This window comes from Mercenaria mercenaria, chromosome 5 (assembly GCF_021730395.1).
Source record: "Mercenaria mercenaria strain notata chromosome 5, MADL_Memer_1, whole genome shotgun sequence".
NCBI lineage: Eukaryota > Metazoa > Mollusca > Bivalvia > Venerida > Veneridae > Mercenaria > Mercenaria mercenaria.
Window position 1 is genome coordinate 55652944 of NC_069365.1, and position 21619 is coordinate 55674562.

At 34.8% G+C, this 21619-nt stretch overlaps 1 protein-coding gene across 2 annotated transcripts; it reads left to right on the forward strand.

Moving 5' to 3' along the window:
* The first annotated feature begins 1018 nt into the window (after window positions 1–1018).
* LOC123557286 (interferon-inducible GTPase 5-like) lies at window positions 1019–17015 on the forward strand. 2 transcript variants are annotated; one of them, XM_053543645.1, is made up of 9 exons: window positions 1022–1394; window positions 3639–3741; window positions 6940–7074; window positions 7578–7772; window positions 9312–9398; window positions 10120–10206; window positions 11104–11271; window positions 13552–13626; window positions 14227–17015. In XM_053543645.1, exons 2-9 carry the CDS (start codon window positions 3699–3701, stop codon window positions 15450–15452), a joined length of 2016 nt encoding a protein of 671 aa, XP_053399620.1. In that variant the 5' UTR covers window positions 1022–1394; window positions 3639–3698; the 3' UTR covers window positions 15453–17015. The 2 variants fall into 2 exon arrangements, with proteins under 2 accessions (XP_053399621.1, XP_053399620.1); XM_053543646.1 differs by lacking the exon at window positions 13552–13626 and having other exon boundaries at window positions 1019–1394.
* The last annotated feature ends 4604 nt before the right edge of the window (window positions 17016–21619 follow it).

The window sequence follows — 21619 nt, forward strand, 5'->3', positions numbered from 1 at the left end:
AATATTTTTTTCCCAAGTTCTTTCAGAAACATTTGGTCTTTTTCTATAATATAGTGTAATTTTATGATCACTAGTACGTGTTTTAATCAGGATAGTTCAGTCTAAAGACTTTATACCTGAAACGGCTTCCTTTCTTGTTTTTTTACAACAAAGGCTTTCGCCCAGTGTTGATATGAGCCGCACCATGAGGAAACCAACATAGTGCATTTGTGACCAGCATAGATCCAGACCAGCCTGTGCATCCGCGTTCGCTTTCAAACCCTATTGCAATTAGAGAAACCGTTAGCGAACGGTATGGATCCAGACCAGACTGCGCGGATGCAGTTGGTTTCTTCATGGTGCGGCTCAATTACCATTACCTTTGTAGAGTTGTCTACCAATGAAGAGTGCACCTGACATATTTTGATACTTTTCATCGTGAGCAGTTTATGCCTATCATATTTTATAAGAGGAATTCTCCCCGACTCTTGTGTCTGCAAATCCTTACGTTTTTGTTTAGTAATAAGCCAATTATCCTGCTAAATTTCTGTTATAAACTTGTCCATCTTTCAATTTGGACAGTGCCATTAATTGTTAAAACGGGTGTTTACCTAAAAGATACTGAATGAATGTCGATCAGTGCAGATCTTGATCAGACTGCACTGATGTGCAGGCTGATCATGAGCTACACTGGTTGCAAAGGCAGACTCAATCGTGTCCATCATGAAAAAGGTTAGATATAGGACTTTTTCATAAGACGTTTTCTAACTAGGCATTATATGCTACAACAATTGCGTGACGGTTCAACTCATAACAATTATATACTTATGTCTTACTGAACTTGTTACCGGTTTATATTATACCACATTCACACATATGGCGCGGATAGCTACGTTTAGCTACGGATAGAAACGTAGTAATCCGTATCGATACGTACTCGAGCCGTACGGATTGGTACGGACTGATACGGGTTACTACTACAAGGTACGGCTCAGGTACGGATCGATACGTTTCGATACGGATTACTACGTTTCTATCCGTGGCTAGACGTAGCTATCCGCGCCGTATGTGTGACTGGGGTATTACATACACTTGTAACATGTTTCTTTTTTGTTATATAATGATAACCTTCACCGCATGCAAACAACTGTGATATTGGAAACTAGGTAGTAAATAGGTTGTGCGCTAGGTATGTGGTAGTAATGTGGAATGATCTAGATGCTATATATTAAATGTAATCTTCAAACAGGGAAAGTGTCTAGTGAAAATATACATTTGTTGTGATGTGATCCAAAAGAATTTGGAACATTAGTATTTACGTCCGTCATTTACTTTCGAATGACGAAAATTTAAACATCACTAAAGCTTTAAATTTGTGTGACATCAATAAACTGGATAAATCGGCGCGTGATTTCGTAAGTAGTTTTGTTTTTTAAAAACATGTATAGCAAAAATAAAGTATGTACTGTTCAGAGATAAAAGGGTTACTGCAAACTACTCTGACATTTATAGATAAAAGAAAGTTGACTGAAAATAAATAAAAATGAATAAATAAAAGAGAATAAAACTAATGATTTCACTATTTCAAACAGTGAAAATATCATTTTTATTTTTCAATTGTACGGAACTTGACTTGAATGCGAAAGAATATGAACTGGAAATCTATAAGTAATATAAATGAGAAATTCCAAAATATACACCAGAAAAGATATAGAGGCATATAAATACTTACAGGATCATAAAGAGATATGCGTTCAATCGTTAACTATTATAATTAAAAATATCTGGAAATAGATATCGTGACATTATGATTTGATGACGTCATGGTGCGATGCATGTGGCGTTGCGCGGGTAAATGGATATAATTTGTTTAAAACCATTAAAAATACATGAACTGTAACTCGTGAACACCTTTCTCTGCGCCACTCGTGGAGATAATGCATATGGTGTTCATTCGGTGAAATTTATTTCTATCTTACATTTAAACAAACACATTTTCTTTTCAGTTCATGTATCGCGCAGCGTCACGTGTATCGCATCATAACGTCATAAAGTCATGACGTCACGATATCTATGTAAAAAATGTGCCATAAGTAAGTTGTTACAGTTAACATGAGCGGACTAAGGGTATCCCTTAATACGGTGCCCCTAAAGTGACATGTTACACACTTTTTTTCCAATTAGGTAATGTGAGACTTTTTTTATTTCGTTTAAACGAAATGATTTCGTTTAAAAGAAATCATTTCGTTTAAACGAAATAAGTTATTTCGTTTAAACGAAATGATTTCGTTTAAACGAAATAGTTATTTCGTTTAAACGAAATGATTTCGTTTAAACGAAATGATTTCGTTTAAACGAAATAACTTATTTCGTTTAAACGAAATGATTTCGTTTAAACGAAATAATCATTTCGTTTAAACGAAATAACTTATTTCGTTTAAACGAAATGATTTCGTTTAAACGAAATAAGTTATTTCGTTTAAACGAAATAAGTTATTTCGTTTAAACGAAATCATTTCGTTTAAACGAAATAGTTATTTCGTTTAAACGAAATCATTTCGTTTAAACGAAATCATTTCGTTTAAACGAAATAACTTATTTCGTTTAAACGAAATCATTTCGTTTAAACGAAATAAGTTATTTCGTTTAAACGAAATGATTTCGTTTAAACGAAATGATTTCGTTTAAACGAAATAACTTATTTCGTTTAAACGAAATGATTTCGTTTAAACGAAATGATTTCGTTTAAACGAAATAAAAAAAAGTCTCACATTACCTAATTGGAAAAAATGTGTGTAACATGTCACTTTAGGGGCACCGTACCTTAACGCCCTGGAATCAATGATTGAGCTTAACACGAAAGATGCTACACTTGACATGAGCCGAATAAGAGAATCTCTGAACACCGTGGAATCAATGCTGAAAATTAAGATGAGAGTAGTCATCCTTGACATGAGCAGACTAATACTCCCTTGACATGAGCATACTAGGAGAATCTCTGAACGACGTGGAATCAATGCTGGAGCTTGATATAAGAGTTTATACACTTAACGTGAACAGAACAGGAAAATCCCTGAATGTCATGAAGTCAATATATAGCTTGACTCCATTTCACTTGACATGACCAGAGTTAGAGTTTCCTTAAACGCAGTGAAATGTATACAGACGCTTGGTAAGAGAATTGCAATACATGAGATAGCCAAACATGTCACCAGCATTGGTATCCTGGTCATCATTTGGAATATTTGACGATAAAATACATAAAGTAAACATGCTTTTCAAACACACTATCTGATGGTATTTTCTTAGCCAAAATTGGACTTCATACACCAGTTTTAATTATACGATTTACTTATTTGTGCAAATATATTTGAGCCGCACCATGAGAAAACCAACATAGTGCATTTGCGACCAGCATGGATCCAGACCAGCCAGCGCATGCGCGCAGTCTGGTCAGGATCCATGCTGTTCGCTTTCAAAGCCTATTTAAATTAGAGAAACTGTTAGCGAACAGCATGGATCCGGACCAGACTGCATGGATGCGCACGCTGGTCTGGATCCATGCTGGTCGCAAACGCACTATATTGGTTTTCTCATGGTGTGGCTCATTTATTGCAGATATTGGCATTATTGTCTTATCATATTCGTTTATTTTGCAGTGAATGTTGGGAAGAATCCTTCTTTTATAAAGTTGAGCTGGAATAATATCTTGGAATATAATGGAGAAATCTGTTAAAAGAAAAAGAACAAGACGTAAAAAAGGTAACGTGTCCTAAATGCAAAAGTGATACAGGTTAACAGTGACTAGAGGGCATGGACGGTAGCATGCATTTCCACTACCGTCCATGAACAGGCTCAATCAAACTGAGCCTGCAACATTTTCATTTTTGTCGTGTTGAGCGACCTGTGGAATTAACTTTCTACTATTTCTATTGTAACGTATTACTTGAAAACATTCAAAATGTTTATATAACAAGTTATCAAAGTGAATAATAAACGCTATAAAACGATCCTTTGGAGTCATAGACCGTACCCAAGCCCGCCCGCTTAGCTCAGTAGGTAAGAGTGTTGGTCTACGGATCTCGGGGTCGCGAGTTCGATCCTCGGGCGGGGCGTATGTTCTCCGTGACTATTTGATAAACGACATTGTGTCTGAAATCATTAGTCCTCCACCTCTGATTCATGTGGGGAAGTTGGCAGTTACTTGCGGAGAACAGGTTTGTACTGGTACAGAATCCAGGAATACTAGTTAGGTTAACTGCCCGCCGTTACATGACTGAAATACTGTTGAAAAACGGCGTTAAACCCAAAACAAACAAAACAAACAAACAAACATAGACCGTACCCAAGCAAAATCAAAGCAGACTCGGTTTGATTTTTTTGTTTCGATTTAGAGAGATATTCCTTAATAGTCTTTTGTGCATATTAAGAGTTTTACGAAAACTCTCAAACTTCATTTACATTAGGAAAGCCGCTGATGTGTAAATAAAGTAAATTCAATTTCATAGATTTCTTTGATTACTAAGGATCTACTGATTGATTTTCTTTACCAGCGCTTATTTTATTCAAATTTAAAATTTCCAATTTCAATGTTATTTGAGTAGACAAACCCTTTCACAGTTTCAGTAAATACTGAAATATTAATGGTTTATGACATCTGAAACCTAACATTGAAAAAAGTACAAAGAAATGTCAACAGAGCAGGGGAAATCAATATTATGCATTTAAATATATTCTTAAACTTCTTTAAAATGACACCATATGTAAGCTGTAAGAATATCGTCCAAGGTACATTTTAATTTAAAATCAATTATAAATATGCGCGTTTATTCTTTGGAAACGGTTAGGGATGATTGAAAGCACCTGTAAACAACTTATTAAAGTGTACCAGATTTCAAATATTTGAGCCGCACCATGAGAAAACCAACATAGTGCGTTTGCGACCAGCATGGATCCAGACCAGCCTGCGCATCCGTTTAGTCTGGTCCGGATCCATGCTGTTCGCTAACGGTTTATCTAATAAGCAATTGGCTTTGAAAGCGATCAGCATGGATCCTGACCAGACTGCGCGGATGCGCAGGCTGGTCTGGATCCATGCTGGTCGCAAACGCACTATATTGGTTTTCTCATGGTGCGGCTCATTTGTGTTCGAGTTTTGTTTTGCTGAACAGTAGTGATACAATGCAACATTAAAAGAGCTTTTCAAAATGCAAGTACCAACCATTTACTTGACATAAACGAAAGCTCCCGTCTGATCTCTGTTATATCTGCGCTCATTGACAACTGTCGTAGGTAGTACTTTTTTTCATTACAGGATTGAAATAAAACTTAAGTAATAGTTATTATATATGAGAAGACGGTCCCGTTGTTTCACGAGTCAGATTCAGTCGTAACCCCCGAGTTAAGGTCCTAAAATTTCATTCGTCATAGGATTATACTATGGTGTCTAAGATAGGACATTTGATTAAGTCGCGTTGGCGTGCGCGAGGCTTTTATAGCACATCCGTTGTGTCGTCCTGGTGTCTGCGCCAACGCGCCATAATGAAATTACGATGGTTTTGTGTGTCGTTTTGACACGCTAGCCAACGCGACAAAACGAAACTAACAATGCGACATAAAAAAAAAATGAAAAGAACGTGGTAGAACTAAACATTTTATTTCGTGCTGGCGTATGCGTCATTTACAAATATTTTCGTTTTGGCATGTTGGCGTGCGCGCCAAGACGAGATATAATGTTTCGTTATGTTGCGTTGTTGTGATCCCGGCTAAGTTGTACATTTCGTAGTATCGTCCAGGTGGGTGTGCCAACATTTCTTTGGTCTTGGCGCCATTAACTAAGATTACGTTTAGCGTGATGGCGCGCATGCAATCGCGAAACAACAAACATTTTTATTTCGTCTTTGCGTGCGCTTCAAAGACGCCAACTCGAAACTTTCAAATGTTCGTTATATTGCGTTGGCGCGCGAGCCAGAACAACAAAACGAAATATTTTATAAACCTCCAAAACCGCGACCACGCAAATACGACACAACGAAATGTCCTGAATCAGCTACCATACAGCATGCATATATACGTTCTGTTAAAAATCGTAGCGCTTGTGGCTAATTTACCCAATGGCTAAAAACAATTAGAGCATATTTAATTCAATCCCTATGTTAGCATGAGTGTCCTTCATTTGTTTTCCCTAAAGTTTTATAATTATATTGAAAACTTTTGATAGATTTTATAATCATAGAATTTAAGAAATATTTGTGTAACTTTAGCTTGGCATACGTTGCATAATATTCAAACCAGACACGAAACTGACAACAACAAGGTAGTTTTTTTGATTGCTGTATCACGTGGTCGATATATGGGTTACACAAACTAAGACATGTCTTCAGGTTAGAATTGATGAGCTGTTAATATTGTTTTACAAAATTAAATACAAAGGCTATGGAGCTGAATAGCGACAGTTACTTTCATTAAACCTTTGGTGACTAGAACTTGAGCAGGAACTAAACTTTTTGTAATTTAAAACAAAACTTAAACAGGAATTAAACCGTTGATAAACAGAACTTAAATTGGCACTAAGCCTTTGGTAAACAGAATTTAATAGGCATCAAGCCTTTAAACATTTGGTAAATAGAACTTAAACTGGCATCACGCCTTTAAACATTTGGTAAATAGAACTTAAACTGGCATCAAGCCTGTAACTTAACTTGCATTAAACATTTGGTAAATAGAACATAACTTGCATTAAACATTTGGTAAATAGAACTTAACAGACATCAGACGTTTGGCAAGCAGAACGAGGGGGATCAAATTATCAAATGAACTCGTGTGCTGTCACGTTTTTTATGTTCATCTCTTGTCAAATTTGGTTCATCTCTTGACAAATTGCTTTATATTTTGACTGCCTGAAAAGAAACGTTTCATTTCAGAAATACACAATGATTAGTTAAGCTTATATTGCTTTAGGGTCCAGGCATGCGAGGAACATCGTCAATACAGATGAACCTTCAGATGTCCAAAAGAAATTTCAAGTGACAGATCCTATCACCGGCAGGACATGCATGATAGCTTTTCATTCTTATGAAGATTTTGTACAGAGATGTAAGTATTGCATTAATTTAGCTTATATACAAAATGTTTACTTTGAGTGAAACCCTAAAATGATAAAACGTACCAGCGGATCAATTATAAAAGAAATGATTACTTCAATACATGTACAATGTATGTAAAAGTTAATGGCAAACTACTACTACCAGTAATCATGCCTATTTGACACCGCTTTTCAATGGTAGTTGAAAACTGACAGTTTGTTTCTGAATTGGTCTACGGGTTGACATAAAATGTCTAAAGATTGTATTTAACTACCACGAGAGCAGTCTTCAAGTGCCTAGTGGCGGTTGTATAAAATCTCCCCATACTTTGACTCAGTGCTTTTAGATTTTCTGGTCCTTTCGGATCAGTTTTACTATAATATAATTACGTTTTATGCGGTATTAGGGGCTTGAGGTGTGTTGCGCTGAACAGACTCATTCAAAAGTTTTCTATTATGTTGCTTGGTTTTGCTCTACACTTCTTAATTTTCTGACACGTTTTCATAATTTAAGGCACAGTCAGATTCGCCATAAAGGAATCGAGCGACATACAGTTTTTTGATGCTGATGTGGAAAATGTCGCAATTGATAAAACAGAACTTAACGGACTGTATGACGGCTTTAATATCATGATTAAAACGCTCGATAACTTGATCAGCAATGAGACAGATGTTCAAAAATGTTGTGGAAGCGATGCTGCACCAGAGGGTATGTTTATGTCAACAGAATTATTGTTGTGGTCTGATTACTTTTTATCAAGTAATATCTCAAAGGCATTGAGATATAACATTTTGATAATCTGAGATCTTAGGCATTCGACTATGTAACAATACTCATTCATATCGTTATATAAATTTAATAATTTATAAAAGCTGATAAGTGTATTTAACAACTTTTCAAGTAGAGATTAATAGATAACTGTTATAAGTTCTAGTTTGCGTACAACGAGTGTTAGATTATAGCCGAATCGTACTATACTATCAAATTACTGCAAGTAATGAACACTGTGAGAAATGAACTGTTCTATGTCTTACTCACTAAAGGGAAATAACATGTTTTTATACGTGTTTGAAGAATGCAAACTGTGTTACCTGTTAACATGGAAAAGTAACTACTTGTCTTCACTCCTCACTGGGGATAACAAAGTCATATAGATATTCTGTTTCATTGTCTCTTTTTCCTAAATACATTGATCTAAAGATAAGACGTTTAGTATAGATAGACAAATAATCCATTTGTCTTTAAGTATGTAATATTGTTACTACTTTCGACCTTATGAAAGCTCATAAAAAAAGAGAATGTTGGTGTACTGAAGAGCATTTTCTCAATATTAATATTACAGTTATTTCTGTTTAAACTTAAGTTAAAGGCTACATTCAAGTAATTCAGTTGAAATTTTATATATGTTTACAAACTGTACCATTAAATTAGCGTTTTATATACATGGCCCAAATACTGCGGAAAACGGTTTTGGAATGGTGTAACGAATTTCTTCCAGAATAATCATATAATTGTTTTTTTTTCATTACACAAGTAACTTTATGACAGAAAATTATACAGTCACATGAAGCTATATTTTTAAAGAAACGTGATGGTCATTTTGTTCTTAATGGTTGATCCTGAAGTTGTTTGGATATTTCAAAGTGTGTTCTACCTGCACCTGGGACTTATAAAATGATGAACGGTTTACGTCTGTGCGTACGTGTGTGCACACGCAGGCTCACGAACGTGTATGTGTATGCGTTTGTCCCAACAAAAAAGAAGAAGAAAAAAAAAATAAAGAAAACAACAACAACAAAAACAAAAAAACAAAAAAAAAAACGTGCCCTTTTACATCATTTAATGGAATTGAATTACGTTTTATCATGTACAGTGATGCGGTCATCTGGTCCGTGACTTACTTGACCCGTCACATTCAAAATCATAGTCTATTTTCGACATATTTTTCATATAGGTAGTAGAAGTATTGCGAACAAATCTATCGTAGGTGTTTATTACATGTATAACTTCAGCGGCAGTTTTTTTTACTCATGCTTTGTCGTTACACCTACCGTTTACGTAATAACTGCAATTAATATTTTGAATATCGTTTCAAGACATTATACAATTATTCAGACGCTGTAAACGGACGGATCGTTTTACTCAGGTTGTTGTGAACATGACCGCTTAGTGAATGTAGCAATGTGTTTCAGCAATTGAAACAATCATTTAGAAATTACATATAGAAGGTTAATTTTAAATTGATAGATGACATGTGGTTGGACCATCAACGACTATATGGTAGTGTTCCGCCAGTTGAAAGAGATAAAATGTATAAAGAGACAATGCCAAGTGGTAAGCATATTCGTATGTAGCACGCACTTAAAATTACGATAACTTTAAAATATCTTAAATATTTCATTTAATATTAGAGTTATGTTTTTCCTTAGTATGTTAGGTATTAGCCGCACAGTTAAATATTCCAGCTGAATAATTCAAGCGTACTGACTTTTGCCAAATCGTCATACAGAATATAGTCTCACATTTATAAGACTAAATTGGTGCTTTCTGGATATAAAGCAACATGCTTTTCCTTTGAATTATCTGCTTGAATTAAAACTAAATGATATCATGCTTTTTTAAGGGTAATTCTATCGCCAGCCATTCCATAAGGAAGACATTCTACTTACACCCAGTCAATGTCATATTGCTGTGAACATAACTGCATAACGTCTGTGTGAAGCAACTAGATAATGCACTTCAGTGACACTGTTTTCGTGTATTGAATAAAGTAAATTGACCAGTATTATTTATTACACTACAACAAATACAATAACCCAACAAGGAAAACAATAACCCAACAAGGAATACAATAACCCAACAAGGAAAACTGGCTACGTTCGATTTCAAATTGAAGGCAAAATGTTGAAATTGGCGACGTTTGTTTAAGACCAGGATAGTTTTCAGATACTGGGTCTAAGTTGAAATGAGTGAAAACATGGATGGAAGTTTAAACTAAACTACAATAACCCTTGAAGTAATTACTAGTAGTAACTAAATGAATCATAAATTGCAGATGATATGCCGTCGGACTATCAGCGATCGTATTGCGGCATTCCTCCATTTGGAAGAGACAAAAGTGGTAAAGAGACAATAGGAAGAGGTATGCATTACTAGTTTTATACGTTTACGTAGTACTTTTAATTTTAAATGTATTAAATATTTTATCTACACTTTGTGTTACTGGATGTTGAATAATAAATGGGAAAGACACTTTGTGTAGGTAGGCTGCCATGAGTATAAATATATGGGTCGGTCCATGAGAAAACCTGTATAAGTGATATAATTTGTTTAAAATACTGGAAAATCATTGTTTTTTTCTTATGTTAATGCAGAAACTAGAAATAAGTATATTGTAATGTAAGACAAAACCAAATTCTTTTTTTATTTTACAAATAAATGTAATTTGTGATGTCATGGCAACGGAAATTCGAAAGCACCTATGCATCATGAAAATATAGAGGTATATTGATAAAAGACCCGTGATGAAACCAAAAATATACGGTTAAGTTATTTTTCAGTAAGATCATTATAAACTGTTCCTAAATATTCAAATGTATGTTAATTAGCAAGTGATACGGTTAATTTGTTTAAGTAATGACCTGAAAAATACACAAATACATGCCATGCACGATGACGACATACAGCTTTCATGACGTTCTTAACGTCACGTCGCAAAAATTACGATGACTTACTTTAAAGCATTGATAGAAATATTTTAAATAGTGAAGATTACTACTTAAAATTTTCAGACTTGAAAGGTAAAAGAAATCGTCATGAATACTTTCTTATCTCAATTTTAGTTTTGTTTTGTCACTAATATATGTTTTCTCATTGAATTGCCCATATAATTTTGAAGTTTATTTTCTTTATCTTATATTGACTTAACATAAAATGATTAGACGACTGAAAAGTTCCCAGAATGAATCCGTCATACTTTATAAAATGTTTAAAATTACAAAGATTGGATTAAATGATAGTTCTTTAAATTTGCCTCAAGGAAGAATTAGAAGCGCCGTGGATTTGCCTAGAAATTTTGACCTTGGCATCACTAGTATTGAAAAAGATGACGACAGTGTAGAAGGAAAACTTGACAGATGGAATCTTTCGACACTAGGTTCTGAAATTGAACAAACTCGATGCATTAGCAGCAGTGGAGCGTCGAAAAGTATGCATATCTTCTTGGAACTAAGTATCTGACACATACTTTAAAACGGCCAACTGGTTTTATTGAATTATTTATTTGCATCGCATCTTTTAAAAATGAATGGTCCACACTACTGATGATTTGATAGTAAAATATTAAGATGAAAGCATTCGTCTACAATGTGTGAAGGAATGATATTCATAGTGAGGTGAGAAAATAAACCCTCTCTAGAGCTGATCACTAGCATAAATGTAAAGGTAACATTTTGAGGTCAAATTTTAGCATGTCATTAAAAGGGCCTGTTTTGTGTCCGGTCCATAACACTTCCATCTTTCAAGGGAATTTAATGTTTTACATTGCACAAATGTTTTTTTATAATCAGACGACATGTCATGAGCAACTCTCGGGGTCCTAGCTGCAGGTCTATGTCACTCTTGCAGGTCAAACGTCGGGTTTATTCCGGTCATAACTTGAAATGCATCACTTTACATTGTTATATATATAGTTAATATTACCTAGTGCAAATGTTCCTTATAACCAGACAACGTGTCATGTGCAATATCCAGAAGCTGGCTCAAAAGTTTCACTCTGAGGTCAAATATCGCTAGTTTTTTCCTGTCCGGTCTGTAACTCAATAATCCTGAAAAGGGTTTTAATATTACTCGGCACAATTTTTCACCATGTTCAGAAAATGAATTATGCCCAATTTTCATATCCATAGCTTAAAGGTCAAGGTCATACTTAGACGTCAAAGGTTAGCATAGCATTAACAGAGTATGTTTCGTGTCCGGTCCATAATATTACTTGGCTCAAATACCCACCATCATAAGAAAATGCGTCATGCACAACTTTCAGACCCCTAGCTTAAATGTCAAGATACATTAACTCTTTGAGGTCAAAGATAAACATGTCATTAAACTGGTCTTTTTTGTCCGGTCCATAACACTTTCATTCTTTAAGAGAATCTAATATCTGATAGGCACGATTTTTGTTCGCTATAATCAGACGACATGCCATGCGCGAACTCGGACCCCTAGCTCAAAGGTCACAGTTACACTTGGAGATCAAACGTCAATAGATTTTTTCTCCTGTCAAGTCTATAACTTTGCAATGCATAAACGAAATTTATTTTTACTTTGCAGACAACGTGTCATGCACAACACCCAGACCCCTAGCTCAAAGATCAAGGTTACACTCCGAGGTCAAATATCACAAGTTTTATTTCCCTTTGTTGTCTATAACTGTTATCCGTCAAGGGTTTTAACATTACTTGGCATAATTTTTTCCTGTAATCAGAAAATGTGTAATGTTCAATACCCGGACCCACAGCTTAAAGGCCAAGGTCACACATGGAGATCAAATTTCAGTATTTTTTCTTTCCGGTTCATAACTCCGTCTTAAACTTAGCAGAAATGTTCTTATTGACAAATATGGGACGACTTGTCATGCGCAATACAAGTAAGCCTAGCACAAAGGTCAAGGTCACATTTAGAGGTGAAAAAAGACAAAAGGGTTTTATTTCCTGTCCGGTCCATAACTCCACCATCAGTCAAGTAATTTTGATATTACTTGTCGCAAATATCCCCTGAGTAAGACATTGTGTCATGCGCAACACCAACATCCAAAATTTTAGATCGAAGTCCGACTTTGATGTCAAAAGCCATTATGGGCCCATAAAACTGTCATCCAGCAATGATTTTTCTAATACTTGGTAAAAGTTTTCCCCATATTGAGATGATGTGTCATGCGCAACATCCAGATCCCTAGCTCAAAGGTCAAGGTTGCATTTTGAGATCAAATATCAACATTTATCTTTTTTGTCATTTCTGTAAATTATTTTAGATATTTTTTCCTTGGCCTGACTGCAGCTTTTTCATTCATGCATGATAGATATTTAAGTTATTTTGTATAAATATTGAACATATCAAACTTATGTGTCACATGAACCCAATTAATAAAATGTTGGTGTAATTTCGTCAGACTTACTTCCCTTTAATATGATTACGTATTTCATTACAATTTTTCTTTTAGTTTCCCACCAATTTAAAAAGACATTGTTTTTGAAAAACTCTTTTTATTGATAGATGGTTTATGAAATCGACAACTATAAATATTTACATATGCAAATTTTAATGTTATAATATATTTTATGTGTATAGCACAACATTGTATAAACATCATTGTCAGATAACAGCCCATTGGTTTGTTCTGAAGTTGAGATAATTATAGTCACCTTCTAGTAGAGGACTTTGCATTGCTATAGCAATAGTTCATTCACTTGTCAATCTTATTTCGTTCAAGCTCAAGGTGTGGGAATTGGAATAAACATTGCAACTGACAAGGCCGAACTAACTAAACGGAGTGAAGTAGAAAAAGGTGCTGTATCTTTGGTATTTACCATTGAAAACTACGTCCCTCTTGAATACTTCAAACTGCATGTCTGTTTTCTATCCAATCGAGTGAAATGTGTATATCTCTTATGAGTGCTCTGAGTGTCCCATTTATGTCACTTTTAGCCCATACAGTCGTAAAAGGGAAATATGGCTTTAAATGTTCACGGTTTGCCTTTTGCTTGATAGCCTCCTTTCATTAGAATGTTATTCTTATAGATTTGATAAAATGTCCATAATGGCTTCCTTTAGACACAACATTACCTTTTGATATGCTAAAGCGAGAGCGAAACATTTTTTCTTAAACAAATAATCTTTAACGGAAATAAATCACCGAAGCAGGCATCACGTAAAGCAGAAACGTTTTGCAACGTCCCCAGAATTAAGTTCACATACGCTACAATTTCAAATAGCGGTTAATTAAAGATACTCAAAACAGGATGTAGTTACAGGTGGACATGCATATGACATGTTAGACAAAACAGTTGATACTCTGAATACTGTCTTATACCAGATAAAATTTGTAAGTACATATATTTTCTGTTATGCTTTATTATTTCCTGAATAAATCGTTTCATTCTTATAGGGACTGCTATCCGAAACCATGTTGTTGAATTCGGACTACGAGGCATTGAAACAGTTTTGGAATCACATTTGAATAAATGGAAAAAGAAGCCACTAAAAATATGCATAACTGGCATGGCAGGAAAGGGAAAATCAAGTCTAATAAATTCACTTAGGAATATGTCTCCAAGTGAGCCAGGAGCTGCTGAAGTCGGTGAAATAGAATGTACAAAGGAATGCAGGTCATATCGGCATCCGAAACTAGACAACGTTCTTCTGTGTGATGTACCTGGAGTCGGAACAGAATGGTTTCCTAAGGACACATACCTGAAGGATATAGATGTAGACCAATATGACTTTTTCATGATAGTTTCAAGTGAGCGCTTTACAGAAAATGACATCTGGCTTGCAAAGAAGATAGAAGAACGAAAAAGGAAGTTTTACTTCATTAGGACGAAGGTAGACGTGGATATGGATTCAATTTACGAAAGAAAATTGGAAAGTTTCAATGAAAAGAAAGAATTTGAAGACTTAAAAAAGAAGATAACAAGCCAGGACTTGCGAGACTTTGGACATGTTGAAGGAAGATACTCAAAATGTTTTTTGCTATCGAACAAGGCACGATATAGAAACCAGTACGACTTACCGATCTTACTACAGCAGCTCAAAAATGATGTCGATATTAAGAGGCAGGAAGCAATGCTGGTTGGAACTGTTGAATTATCAAAAAAAGTAATTGCAGAGAAAGCAGCACTTTTATTGGCACGGGCAAAGAATACAGCTCTTTTGTCAGGTACTGTGGCCGCAATACCTATACCATTTATATCTACTGGAATAGACATTGCCATTATTCTTCAAGAAATTTTGTTCTATAGAAAGCAGTTTGGCCTTGATGATGAGTCTCTGCTGGGGCTAATGACATCGGTAGATGTAAGCGAGTATACTTTAAAATCAAGGGTTAAATTTCATACTCCACCAACACTTTTCACAGATGTCGGTCTGAAGGGATATCTGTCAAAGTACATTTCGAATAAAGTCGGAGAGAAAATAGTTCAATACGTTGTTCCAGTTGTTGGAACAGTTTTTTCCTGTGTGATGTCGTACAATTTCACAACGGCTCTCCTTGAAGACATTGTTAACATGATGAAGGCTGATGCTACAAATGTTCTTATGTTTGTTGCAAACAAAGACAATATGGACATCGACAGACAATTTGTACGGTACAAATGCAAATTAGACATTTTCTGAAATGCGAACATATAGCATATTCTGTATAAAAACAAACAGTTGCATTGCAAGATTGCACAAACCTGTTTAATATATTTTCAGCTGTTTGCTTTGTAAGACTTACGCCGTCTCACGTATGGTCTGTGCTGACTTTAAATCGTTTAACGTTGAACTTCACAATCTGTAAAGTAATGATCATATTGAATTACAGTTTTGATAATTTTGTGCCAGGTGATATAGATATAAAAGCTCCTGTCCGTAAAAGTTTTTCACCGTTACCAGGGACAGAATAAGTCGTTTAGATTGATTTTCCATTCACTAGGTATGTTTATAATGTTGCAACAGATTTATATAACATTGATTACATATTAATCAATTATCATGTTTAACCCAAACTCTCCAACACAGTGTTACTTCTCTTTATCGGTACTGTAGACAATGGCATCACGTTAAAATTAGGATGAATTTCAGCAGAGTTATATTTTTCTTTTGTTTGATTTTGTTGTACGAAGTCTGTATCTTAATAGTTAAATATTATATTTTGCTTTTAGAACGAGCAAATTATGACAAGCACTTGATTTACAAGATGTGGTCAAGCGTTTTGCCATTTTCACATGATCACATGGTTTTACCATCGCCGCGTGATTTGATTGGAGGCAGACAATACTCCTGCGCGTAGGCTAGTTTGAATAGCTCCTAAAACAATATCATTCAAATATAATTCTGAAAACAACACTTCGTAAACACACTAGGTGTTTAGTTGCACTTGGATATTCGACCAGTTTTATAAGTGCTGTCAACAACATTTTACAAAAAACGCCTTATTGGTATATGCACCTACATAGGCAATTTCGCCACATATTTGATTCTCATATTTATAAACTGCTATCATATGCTTATTATATCAGGCTCGTTTTTATGATTAGCGTATGAAAGGTCTCATATGAGAATCATATAATAATTGTATCAATTTAATATTTGGCGATATCGCCTGTATATAGTATATTGACTGTTTTTATAGAGCTCAGCTATATGCATGCGCAGAAATTTACATTTTGTATCAGTTATCTCTCGTTTGAATTCTACCAATAGTAGTATTTCAGAATAGTTACCATTATTGAAATTATACCATGTTTGTATTTAGTTTCGCTTTGATGTGTCGTATAGTGACAATTTGTATGTTTTGAATTTTCTAATGTAATGTAAACACCTTACGGACTCGTGCAGCAATATTCTCTCGGGAGTCTGTATGTGTATTTCATTTCGCAAAACTAACGTGTGTTATGACTATTCCACTTAGGTAGCAGATTGCAGTTTTTGGACTTCACACTATCATATTATACAGTTTTAATACTTACAGGTATTGTAGATAAACAATGTATGCCACAAAATTGAAAGGGTAACATAATATAGCAAATACAGTGTGTAATCAAATAGACATTTTTTCTTTGTTTTACGATGTGGGAATAGAACATTTGTGAAAAATACCCTGTTGATTGTGAGCATGAAAGTTGAGAAAATGAAAATGTTGCGATAGTATGTTCTGTGTATATATATATATAAAATAAAGTTGTAATTCCATTCGATTTTGTATTAAATATATCTATTTTGTCTTTCAAAGATGCCGTTACTCGTTCAATACCAGTGAGCCGTAATAGATGAAGTTTGAAAAATTCAACTTCAGGTTTTTTTTTCGTTGTACTTACTTATAAAATATTTTGTTAATATAAAAATTAAGTTAATTATATTTCTTTATCTCATATCCTTTTCTTTCTTTGACCCTAATGATGCTGTTCCATAATTAAGGATACGTATTTGAATATTTTTAGTTCTAAGAAATCTGTGTACTGATAAAATCTATTAGCATGTCAAGTTTCTCAATTCAAATTCATTTACATAAGAACACGCAATATCAATGCAGGCAAGTTGTAAGAGAGAAAGCCTTAAAGGCAAGTAGGTTGAAAAACAATGTTTTCCATGAAAGGAAGATAAGAAAAAATCAAAAGCTGATTTGTTTACGCTATACCTGTAACAACAAATATAAAGCGTTCATTAATAGCGTGTGCTCCAAAGAATATCTCTGTACACGGAATCCCCGTTTGTTATGCCTAAAGATGGCTAAAAAGGGTTTCATGCAAAAATATTTATAGTTATGTGTTGTTCATTGAATATGTATGTCCACCATAGCTGTGGGTTTTTTTTTTGGTTTGGTGACCGGCTTGAGAATGTCGAATTAACTCTATGTGTGGTTCTTGTAACCAACGTAGAGTATGTACTCAGTAGCTTTGCAAAAGACGGAGCATCAAGAGAAACACCATTAAATACCTAACAAAAATGGTCAGAAGACAATTATCAAACCAGCCCAGTCCTGCATGGATTTAAGATCTACCTCTCATGGTATCATCAACTTGTTCCGTCACACACAAAGAGGAAAGTGTAGCGTCCAATTGTGAAAAAGTTGAACACCAAACATTTGGTGTGTCCCAAAACAATTTGTTTACGATCGTTTATAAAAAACAAACGTTTTATAACTTTACCAAAATCAGTTGTAAGATTGCCATGAGCCAAAATCTAAATAAGTTTGGAAGCAAAATTCCCATTAATAATCAGGTTTTGATATATCTTCTAGTGTTTTTAAATTACTATTCAATTTAGACTTGAATCTGTACTGCGATAGTAAACTACGTAATTCCATAAGATGCTGCACCTTCAATTTAGTTCTAATGCATTTATTAACAAATAAATTCTGAACGTTTGAAACACTAAAAGTTAAGAGAAAGTCATGAAGATATTAGATATTTTACTAGATATACGATTCTTGATTTATAGTTCACAATTAATCCAACACCGTTGGTGTTTAATAAATAGTATAGACCTTATACAATACAATCATATAACGTTCCCTTTCACTTTCACAACTTGGCTTATCCTTCCAATAGGGCGAAACGTTGAATATCTGATTTAGTAAATAACCAAAACAGTTTTGACTGACGTCAGTATCCAAGATATATCATTACATTATATCAGCTTGACCATGTATGGTCTGTTAAAGTCTGTTCCATTCCCAACTTTGGTGTCATGACAAAACTACGACACTTACCGGCAAAGTAAACATGGTTTGATCAACTAAAAAAAAGTCACCCTCGAGAAATTTAACGATTTTTTTTTGCTTTGCCAAATATCCAAACAAATGGCAAATTTATATTTTCCTATTGTAATTTCTTGCCGCCATTGGAGTTTGCTCTCTAAATTTGAAGTATTACGGGAAAATTCACGTGAATTTTATCAGGAGCGACTCAAGACTCATTTCGTTTACAATCCCCTACATGCGAACGCATGAGTGAAGTGAAATACAGTGTTAAAAAACAAACAAAACAAAACAAAACACACAAAAAAAAAAACACACACAAAAAAAAACAACAAAAAACAAAAAAAAAAACAACAAAAAACAAACAAACAACAACAGTGAACATGTTATTTAGATATACTGTAAAAAATGTAAATTGACTCACTTTTAACCTATCAAAGTTGTAAACACTCCAAAACTCTTCCAAGTCTTCAGTAGCTCTATCCAATCCTCGATGAATAAGTAGGCTAAACAAACAAGCTCTTTTAAACATCGATGAAATTCAGGCACCAATCGCACCATGCCATTGAAACGATGACTTGTTCAATTTAATATCATTTCCAAACGCATGATTCAAAGATAACCTGTATTTTAGCATCCTTACTGAAGTATTTACAGTCCGCAACATATCCAATTTCTTTCACAATCATTATGGTCATTTTTCAATAAACAATATTCACCATATCACGTGCATGTTGCATATGCAAGAGACTTTAAAGTTTGTATTCTCCGAAAGAGAACCGCCTCGGTACATGTAGCCTAGTGGTAGAGCGTCCGCCTCGGGTGCGGGAGGTCATGGGTTCGATCCCCGGCCGCGTCATACCAAAGACGTAAAAATGGTACCTCGCTTGGCGCTCAGCATTAAGAGGGTAGTGCTAGGACTGGTCAGCCCGGTGTCAGTATAATGTGACTGGGTGGGGTATCATGTCACGTGTCTACGGCGTGATATTTCAGTGAGGCAGCACTATAAAGTTGGGCATTGTGCTCACTGCTACAAGTAGACACCGTCGTTTGTATGACTGAAAAATTGTTGAAAAAGACGTTAAACCCGAACACACACACACACACACACACGCACGCACGCACGCACGCACGCACGCACACACACACACACACACACTTTTCTCCGAAAGAAACTTGTGACGTACAGTGTATGAGACAAATGACGTTATCTTGCTATGGCCATATGCAGATTTATACGAGGCGCACAAGGGAAACATTACCTAGATGTAAATACACAATCAGCCGATAGAAGATAGAAATCCTGACGTATGTCACGCTTGAATTATACTTTACTTTTTGAAATATATTTTAAAACAATGCTTACTATTGTTTATCATTTATCAACCTATCTGATTTTTTTATTTTTTTTTAAATTTTGCTGATTATATGAAAGCACCTCCTTTAAACCCGTGACTTACTCTTGGTCCGAAGGCTGCTAATTTAGATTTCTTTAAAAGCGAAATCGGACCGCGAACCCATTCTCTCTGTTAATCATCATCATCATTATTATTATTATTATCATATAACCAGATTTATATTTGACTTAAATAATAACTGGTATGAAGTCCAGAGAGCAGTCATAGAGCGTAGAATTTTAAGTTACATATAACCGCCGATTTCAATTATAAAAATATCCCTGAACTAACATTTTATCAACTTTATTGTCCATGAGAGCAACGATGTCCAGAAACAGATTTAAACAGTCATATAAATACTATTTTCAAATCATTCCTGAATAATGTACGGTAATGTGAGCTGAAAAGTTTTATTTTTTTTTATTCTTTCCGTAAAATGCTTTAGTCTTATATTAGCCGCATACTCTTGAAACTGTCAGTCAGAGTTTTTACCAAAGGTTTGGTATTTTCTTTTTGTTTCTGTTCATAAATTTTTTTAATCGTACATTCCTGTTGAATTTGCAGTCTGGAGTATGCTTTTAAATTCCACAGGGTATGTGCGTAATCGTCGCAAGTGTTACGTAACTTATGTTTTCTTCCGGATTAAACGAGCACAGGTTCATTATTGTCTCTGGCACAAAGTCTTGTTGATAAAGTCCACGGAGACCGATTGATAATTCTCTTTTCGACCGGTGCTCACACGTGAATCATAATTGGCACGTGACGAGGCGCGCGATCGAAGAAAATATAATAGAATGTTCAAAATGATAAGCAGAAAGTGTAACATTGGCGTAGGAGCAGCGGGACCAGAAGGAACCCCCACAATCTGAGAGTTTGGGTACATCATGTAATCGTTTTACAACCTCCTCCTCCCACCTCCACCAACACCCCCCCCACTTTATTATTAAAGAGATTTCTGAATTTCAGAAAGTCCATTGAAGAGCTTTATTATGCAAAGCAAAGTCCAAATTATACTGAAGGCATCATCGGATGACTTTGAGAAGTAGAGAGGACGGAGGAGGGAGGATAACAAACAGTCCCAAACATTAACTGAAATAATAATGCATTAAAGCTGAGAAGTTTTCATAATACAGAAAACCAATAAAAGGACGAATAAAAAATTGATGCCTAAACGTGAAGATGTTAAAAAGAACATCCGTAGGCAATGATGTTAATATACCTATTTTGGATCTTGTGTGCAATTCAGGGAAAACTTATGAAGAGCTAATATGATTCCTTTCTTATTAGAAAACTGAATTTTTCTAGGCTCACGTAATTAACTGAATTACAGCTGACGAGGTTTCATATAACGTAAACGATAATACACAAGAACGAAAATATTCTGTAATTAACACATAAATGCCGTTTGAGTTAAAATCGTTCTGTACGACGGCATAGAGTTAAAATGAAATTCTTTAATCAATTGTGTTATGCTTAAATTCAAAAGACATAGTGATACAGACTGTTAATGCGATCCTTCCACATTCGGGGCAATATCATGCCTGATCAATGTTTATATCCCGTAAACTGTACTTCTTTCATATTTCTGTTTTAGGAAAATGACAATTTGTGGTACGAATTGGATACAATTAACCAATGTTGCAATAAAATAGTATTTTAAGAATAACAATAAAACGTTAAATTGATACCTTTGGAAAATAGAC